Raw genomic sequence first — 7,944 nt, 5'->3', positions numbered from 1 at the left:
TAAACACTGACATGTACCTACAATAACACGCTGTAGAACTATACAATCTGTTTAAAGATAACCAAACTAAGAATACCCAAGACTATTCTTTAAAAAAAAGTCTGTGCATGGAAAAAAAAAATCCCCAATTTTACTCCAAAATTAGCCTGACTCCTCCTCTACAGTTATTCAAAATAACTCCACTATGGCATAGATACAGGTAACAGGCAGATGCAATGGGCTGGTTCAGATGATAGATTGACAAATAATGACCTTCCTTTGACTGAATTTTCAAAGTTGCGTCTGAGATTCAAACATTTTAAACCACAGTCCAGTTAACTCTGTTTCGAATCCAATAACTTAAGAACAACTAAATTAGGTACTACTGGGACTATTTACCTACAAGACTCTTTCTGCCCAAGTAAGTAGGTAATGCTTCTAATGGTTTGTTTAAATATCTACAAGAACAATGGTTCTCCAAAAGCTGATATAAGTTTGACTCAACTCTCTACCACATTGCTCTCTGCACTCCGGACAGTTTGTTGTAATCTGCCAAATGTCTGAACATAATCCTACTCAGCCTCCATCTGAGCACAACTCCTCGGGGACGAGATGTGATTACACAGCGAGGCTGAGTACGACAAGGATGAGAATCCCGTGGATGATTTGTTGCATCTTCACGAGCTGCCATCTGTTGAAACAAAAGGTAATTATGACTCAAAATCTACATTTATAAACAATAATTTTCAAAGTTCCATAAAGTAATGGGCTTATATCTAACACTGACTTGGTGGAGTGGAGAGCTACTGTGCTCCTTAATTCAAAATCCAAGATTTAGGCTCTAGGGACCTCAAAACGTGTTTTGATACTAAAAACTGACCATCGAAAATTTGACCCGATTACATTACTTTCCTTCCTAGGTATAGGATAAGGAAAGTAAAAATGGAATCATGACAAATCATACGAATGCGTGAGTCAATGGCTGATCATGATAATAAAATATGTACCTATACTACGAGCATGTAGAATGTAGAGATAGATAATTTTCAACAAAATGCTAATATTTTGAGATAAAGCACGAGTTCAATTGTTTTTTTTTTTTTTATTTGAAGAAACAAACGTGAAATGTCGATAAAATAAAATCAGCAGTTTTATCAAAATTGATTCATGTATTTGTCATAATATTATCCTAAACATATTCTTGATAGCATCTGACTGCTAGCTGATGAGTCATAATTCATAATAGCTCTAAATATCTGTGATCTGTGTAATCGAAGGGACAGGATTAGTCCAGTGGTAACGCGCTCGCCTTCCCTGCAGAAGGTCCCGCGTAACCGCTATTGGGTCGCGGGTTCATCCTGAACGGATAATGTTCGTTCCCGGAACGGCTGGCTTTCGCCTATCCTGTCTTCTTTCTACGATTTCGGGACGATAAGAGCTTAGCAGTTAAGTTCCCTCTATCAAAACTCGTAAAAAAAGTAAATAGGTTTAGGTACCTACAGTGTGTGCTCATATAAATATATATATATTTTTTAAACTCTAATCGGTATCAGTGAACATATAGGATTTCAGAGTATAAACCGGACGGAATACTTACCACTTCATTCGGTTTGAACGTTCCAAGACCGATCTTGTTGTCGTCTCGCTTCCGAATGAAAATATTGTACGCTCTTCCACCATACCATAAGGTCAAGGTCAGAGGTTCCGAGGAAGAGGATGGTCGAACGAGGAAACAGCCTTCGCCTCCTGAGGGACAGAAAAATGTCAAAATAGAAACTAACTATAGGTATTGGGTACTAAAGAGTCTTTGATACAGGGAACTGTAACTGCTAAAGTATTGTCGTCCCGAAATCAAAGAGAGAAGGAAGACAGGATAGGAGAAAGCCAGCCGTTCCGAGAACGAACCTTATCCGTCCCGGGCGGGAATCGAACCCGCGACCTAGAGCTTATAAGGCAGACGCGCTACCCTCCAAGCCTAGACTGGAGAGAAGGTATTAGGTGTCAATTAGGTACCTAATGTATTTGGGTAATAAATAAATAAATAAATAAAATAGCCTTTATTGAGAAAAGATACAATTCATAACAGATAAATACAGTTTCTTTTTCTTTTCTTTTCTTACAGTAGGTATTATAGTTTAGAATTAATAAATATCAGTTTCAGCGGGACCTAGAACAGTAAGCAACACTTGATTTGTCCCCTGTAGGTCATCCGTCCAAACATTAACCACACGCAACGTTGTTGATCTTCAGTGTCCACATTTTCAATGGAGGGAAATGACATTTCTATTGTGAATATTTAGGCTAAATGTAACATTTTCTTACCTGCTGCCACCATTTGCACGGCTCGTTCTCGGTTGACTGAATGAAACCAGGCCATTTTAGTAACTGAAACTGAACAAAATTGTTTGTTTTAATACAACAAAGGAACAAAGTTTACTCATCATTACTATTTTTCACTTTCTTTATCCTATAGGAAAGAAAGTAGGTAATGTACAGTCCACGTCAACTGGGAAATCCGATGGAAGCGCATGGAGGGGAACCGCAACTTAACTGTAAGTCGGACAGTTCTAAAAGTTTCACCATTCGATTCGGCGTGAAAAATCCCATGGGATCAACTATTCACATGCTTACTTGTTAATCAACGAGCTATTTTTTGACGAGTGCGCACCCAAAGGTCATCGGACTTCCCAGTTGAAGTGGACTGTAAAATCGGGTCATTTTTTTCTCTCTCATAATTGGACAGCATTAAAAAGAAAAGAACCAACCATGAGGGGAATGGATGGTTCTTTTCTGCTCAATGCTGTACACTCTGTCCACTTTTATTAATGTCTTACTTTTCTCTTCTAGTTTTTTTTTTCGTGTCAAATTTTTTCCTCTTGACAATTTTCCGTCGTTTTACTGCCAAAACTCCTGGTGTGATTGTTCATTTTCGAGAAAATTAGCAGTTTGTTCGAAAAAAAAGTACATGAAGACAGAGAATTGTTTGCCAGACTAGTTAGCTTGGAGGGTAGCGCGTCTGCCTTGTAAGCGCTAGGCCGCGGGTTCGATTCCCTCGTGGGGTGGATTTTATCCTGAACGGATAAGGTTCGTTCTCGGAACGGCTGGGTTTCTCCTATCCTTTCTTCTCTCTTGGATTTCGGGACGATAAGACCTTAGCGGTTACAGTTCTCTATACCAAACTTCCTAACTAACCCTTCATATTGAAAGTTTTTTCTTTTGCGAAATCTCAAAAGGACCAACTTTCCAAGGAGAGATCAGAAAAACAACAACGTAAAATTCTAGTGTGTCAAAAGTAAGTTTTAATTTATTTCAAGTACCTTCGACATACACATCATACAAGGATTTCAAATCATTTTGAAAATAAAATCGCAATCTATGTATATTACATTTAAATTAAAAAAAGAGTACAAAGAAAGAAGTAGGTAGATGGAAAAAAAAGCAGAGAGACTTGTCTAAAATCTAAGGGCAAAACAATAGAAAATACTAGAGATTTTGAACTTCCTAATATTCATTATGATCTTCTGCGCAGACGTAGTTATGGTAATGACCTTCCTGGTAGTTAACCTAGGTACTGAGCATGCGCAGAAGAATATCTTGACCACTCCCCTGCGATCGCAAATTCAGGAAATGTCAAATCTCACTATGAAATCTTCTATGAATCTAAGTACATATTTAAAATTAGTTACATATGTATGGAATAGTTAAAATATCTAATCAATTTTTTGCTAACATTCTTTTTCTCATGTCCTTTAATCTCAAAAACCCTTTTAATTAATTTAAGAGACAATTGAAATTCAATTGAATTTAATTAAGGACCGAAGAAAATCAATTTGGAGTATTTTGGAGATATTTTTTTCTATTTCTCTTGAAGAAGGGGGAAAAAATCTGTCAAACTTTTGAAGTACCTATAGGAGAATAAGTCCCTAGTTCCCTGCGTATTGTTTAAAGCATAAAACGATCATTATTTACAAATTTCTACACGGGGTTTTCCTTTCTATTGATCAAATTTCTACATTCTGTCTTCCTTCTCTCTTCGATTTCGGGACGATAAGACCATAGCAGTTACAGTTCCCTCTGTCAAACCTCTTAAAAAAAAGCATCATTCAGCAGTGGCGCGGCAATGCACCCGTTTCGTATAGTATAGGTAGATCCCTAAAGTAAGCAACGTTGCGCGTGGTTGGTATCCAAATGGGTGACCGCAATGGTCACTGACCATTAAGGCAATTGTCACCGAATGGAGTCCGGTTATGACAGATAGGGTGTTTGCATTTCCTAGTTTAGGTACTGCGGCCAGAAGTCAGTTCCCTTGCTGAAAAGGGTTAAATTTTGGACCTTTGTGCCTAGGTGAACTGGTGAACAGGACCTTTGTGCCTAGGTGAACGATATATTTCTACTTACTCTCATAGCTTTTCTTCTGTGTCAACTCTGCATGTGGCGGGTTGTGGTTCTTGACGCTACTGTTATTGTTCGTCTTCTCATCACTAGGAGCAGCACTGTCGCTATTTCGTGCTACCTCGCCGTTACAACAATTCAGCCAGGATCTCTTGAGGGCGAAGATCCAGTCTAGAATGTCCTGGTGTAGACGGCGCACTAGATTAAGTACCAAACGGCCAGCTATGCGAGGATAGAAGCAAAAGTTCATATTACGCTAGAAATCTAGCCTAGAATCGTTCACATTATGTTAGATTTCATATCATGATTTTATACGTCTTGCTAGATTTTTCATCAGTTTCTTATTCTAACATACCGTTTCATAGACGCAAAAATAAAGTCAAAAGTTAGATAGTTCACAAAAATATTACTATTAATCGGACAAAAATTTACCTATCTTTGTTTCGATCGATAGGGTGTAATCCATTACGTATAGATAGGTACGTAGGTATGTACTTAAGTAGGTACAGTTACTATTACCTACCTACGTTTTCTTTTGATTTTACGTTATCCGCGGTTATCCTATTTATTACTGACGCAAAAAAAAAAAACGCAAATACACAAATTACAATAACAAAGAATAACTTTTATTCAAGTATTAATGGATATTACGATATTAGAACAGAAATCAGTACGTTTCAGACAGAACACGTGCCTTTTCGTTGGATTCTACAAAGGCGATTCGATTATTGAGAAAGGAACTGTCTTGACACTTGATGTGAATGCCTCGCTATAAGATTGGGTGAGTAGGTATCCTTCTTAATCCGCGATCCCATATCCTGTTGTCCCATTATTCCCGTTGTCCCATTATTCAATTACGAAACTCATCCTCATATCTTTACATGTCAAACGTACGAATTTACTATCCTTTATATCAAATTGGCAAGCGACGATTCTTCCAGGCTTAATCGTGATTGTATTGGGTACTTATCTCATAGTAGGTAACCTACAAGTGCTTCGTTAATCATACGGTATGTCATGTGGTGCAATATGAAATTGAAAGGTTGTATTGAACAAGGGCCCAACCCGGCTTAGGCCCTTTTTGAATTAAACGGCTTTTCTAATGTTCAATGTTAAGACTCAGTCCCCGAAAAAAATGTTGATAGGCAGATATCTAAATGGGTTATTAGGACAAACGAGTTTTTTCTTTTACTTTCTATTTATTTTTTTTTTACCTCCCAAATCAAAAACTTCCAAGCTGATATAGGTACGTTATTTAAAGCTCCATTTTTGTATCTAGCCCCTTTTGTTCAATAAAACCTTTCATGTATTACCGCCAACCGCTTAGTAGGTAGGTAAATTCAAGAAATTTAATGATTACGTTTGATTAGTGAGAATAAATATCATTTCGTTTTTATTTTATGAATGAAATTATTGTTCAGCCCTACGTGAACGTAAAGTGCACGTACTAACTACAAAAGAGTGCAACACTTGAATATTAGTAGAAGCTTCCAAAACAGAAAATGATAATTTCTCAAATGTCCCGCCTACCTAATTGAAAAGTTAAATCCAAAATTCGCACAACCGATTAAACTTTAAATTTGTCGAGAAGCTAATGCCTATAAAATTAATTTGCAAAGGGTTGAAAAATTAAGTACACAAAGGAAAAAATACTTCTATGCCTACAGACATTTAGGTACCCATTATAAAAAAGAATGAAAAAAGGCCGAGGTCTGTCTTCCTTCTCTCTTCGATTTCGGGACGATAAGACCATAGCAGTTACAGTTCCCTCTGTCAAACCTCTTAAAAAAAAAAAGTAGTAAACTGCTGGTAGCCTAGTTAGCTTGGTTGGTAGCGTGTCGGTTTAACCAGTGCAACAGTTTGATTTGAAACTCTTTCCCGGGATGTTTGAAATGAAAACCCCTCCTATTCCTGATTTCAAGTGATTTTTTAAGAGGTTTGACAGAGGGTCTTATCGACCCAGTGATGGTCTTATCGTCCCAGTGATTTTATTGATGATTCTGCGTGAATATTACCTACTTTTTCTAAATATTTGCAATCGAAATATGAGTGCAAATTTGCGTCCCCCGGGGTCTGACTAATTCCCGGCGTCTTTTCTTCCAGCCCAAGGGAACACCCTGCTTCCCCACCCTCTTCATCTGCACGGGACAGACATGTATATTCTCAAACAGGGGAAAATCCCGCCTAATGTGGACAAGGGACTGTTTCTGTCCCAGCTCATAAGACAGTTGGACCAGGAGGGACCTCGACTGAGGACAACTCAGCCCAGACCTATTGTGAAGGATACCGTGGGGAATTTGCCCAGTGGGTACACGGTGGTGCGGGTGCATTTCAACAATCCAGGTGAGTCCAGCAATTCTGGCCATCTTATGGTTAGCTTGGTTGGTAGCCCGTCTGCTTTATAGGAACTAAGCCGCGGGTTCGATTGCCGCTGGGACGGATTTTATCCTCAACAGATAATGTTGGTAGTAAGGCTACAAGCGTAGATTTTTGAATATTGATGATGAGCTATGATAAAATACCATTCAGCTCCTTGAGAGTTCTACTTTACCTATAGCTCCTACGGTCAGTCTAGTTACCTTGGAGGGTAGCACGTCTTCCTTGTAAGCGCTAGGCCGCGGGTTCGATGTCCGCCGGGGGCAGATTTTATCCTGAGCGGATAAGGTTCGTTCTCTGAACGGCTGGCTTTTTCCTATCCTGTCTTCCTTCTCACTTCGCTTTCAGGACGATAAGATAAGGTCTTATAGTTCCCTCTATCAAACCTGTCGAAGAAAAAAATTGATAGGAGAAGCTGTAATAAGGGAGGTCCTACCGTCCTGAAATCAAAGAGAGGACAGGATGGGAAAAAACCTTCCTTTCCGAGAATGAATTTGTTTGGGATAAAAATCGAACCCGCGGCCTAGCACTTACAAGGCAGGCGCGCTACTAACCAAGCTAACTAGGCTGGCTTTACCTGATCAGTTTGGTGAAATCATAAAATGTCCTTACTAATATCCAAATAATTTGGATATTATTATTATCGTTAATTATTATCGTTTCTTGTTTCAGGCATGTGGTACTTCCACTGTCACTTCGTCATGCACACAGACACGGGCATGACACTCGTCTTCCAAGTGGGAGACCGCAAACAGTTCGTTCGAGCCCCGCCTCATTTTCCGCAGTGTGACAACTTTCAACCTGCGGTCACTAAGCAGGACTGGGCCGCGGCTAAGAACTTGGAGAAAACTGTGGCAAAAAGAGTTAGGAAGGTGCCGGCAGTTCATGTTGTGAAGAAAACTGCGGTTCATAATTTGAAGAAACCGAAGGCTGATAGTAAAAAGACACAAGAGGCTAATAATAAAGAGAACCACACGTCTCATCATAAAAACACTGATCCTAAAAAGAAACCTTCGGCCAACAATGCAAAGAAAGATTTGAAGAAGCCTGCCGAAAAAACACTCGGTTCATAATTTGAAGAAACCGAAGGCTGATTGATAATAAGAAATATACAGCTCATAATAAAAAACACATGGCTGATCATAAAAAGAAACATACGGCTAATAATAAAAAGAAGCCTGCAGCTGATAAAAATAA

General features: G+C 38.8%; 2 protein-coding genes across 2 annotated transcripts; one reads left to right on the top strand and one right to left on the bottom strand.

Annotated features, from left to right (window-relative positions):
• Positions 1 to 1,513: 1,513 nt before the first annotated feature.
• On the bottom strand, positions 1,514 to 4,865 carry LOC103511386. Its single transcript, XM_026825161.1, has 3 exons — positions 4,378 to 4,865; positions 2,302 to 2,370; positions 1,514 to 1,725 (listed from the first exon to the last, which is right to left on the bottom strand). The coding sequence occupies exons 1-3, from the start codon at positions 4,619 to 4,621 to the stop codon at positions 1,529 to 1,531; spliced, it is 510 nt and encodes a 169-aa protein (XP_026680962.1). The 5' UTR covers positions 4,622 to 4,865; the 3' UTR covers positions 1,514 to 1,528.
• A 1,619-nt stretch (positions 4,866 to 6,484) lies between these two features.
• Positions 6,485 to 7,820, top strand: LOC108252654 (putative multicopper oxidase GMC1). Its single transcript, XM_017444966.2, has 2 exons — positions 6,485 to 6,714; positions 7,420 to 7,820. The coding sequence occupies exons 1-2, from the start codon at positions 6,525 to 6,527 to the stop codon at positions 7,818 to 7,820; spliced, it is 591 nt and encodes a 196-aa protein (XP_017300455.1). The 5' UTR covers positions 6,485 to 6,524.
• Positions 7,821 to 7,944: the final 124 nt, after the last annotated feature.

Source organism: Diaphorina citri, unplaced genomic scaffold (genome assembly GCF_000475195.1).
Source record: "Diaphorina citri unplaced genomic scaffold, Diaci psyllid genome assembly version 1.1 scaffold709, whole genome shotgun sequence".
Lineage (NCBI taxonomy): Eukaryota > Metazoa > Arthropoda > Insecta > Hemiptera > Psyllidae > Diaphorina > Diaphorina citri.
The sequence above is the reverse complement of the archived record's forward strand: the minus strand, read 5'-3'. Positions and strand labels throughout refer to the sequence as shown.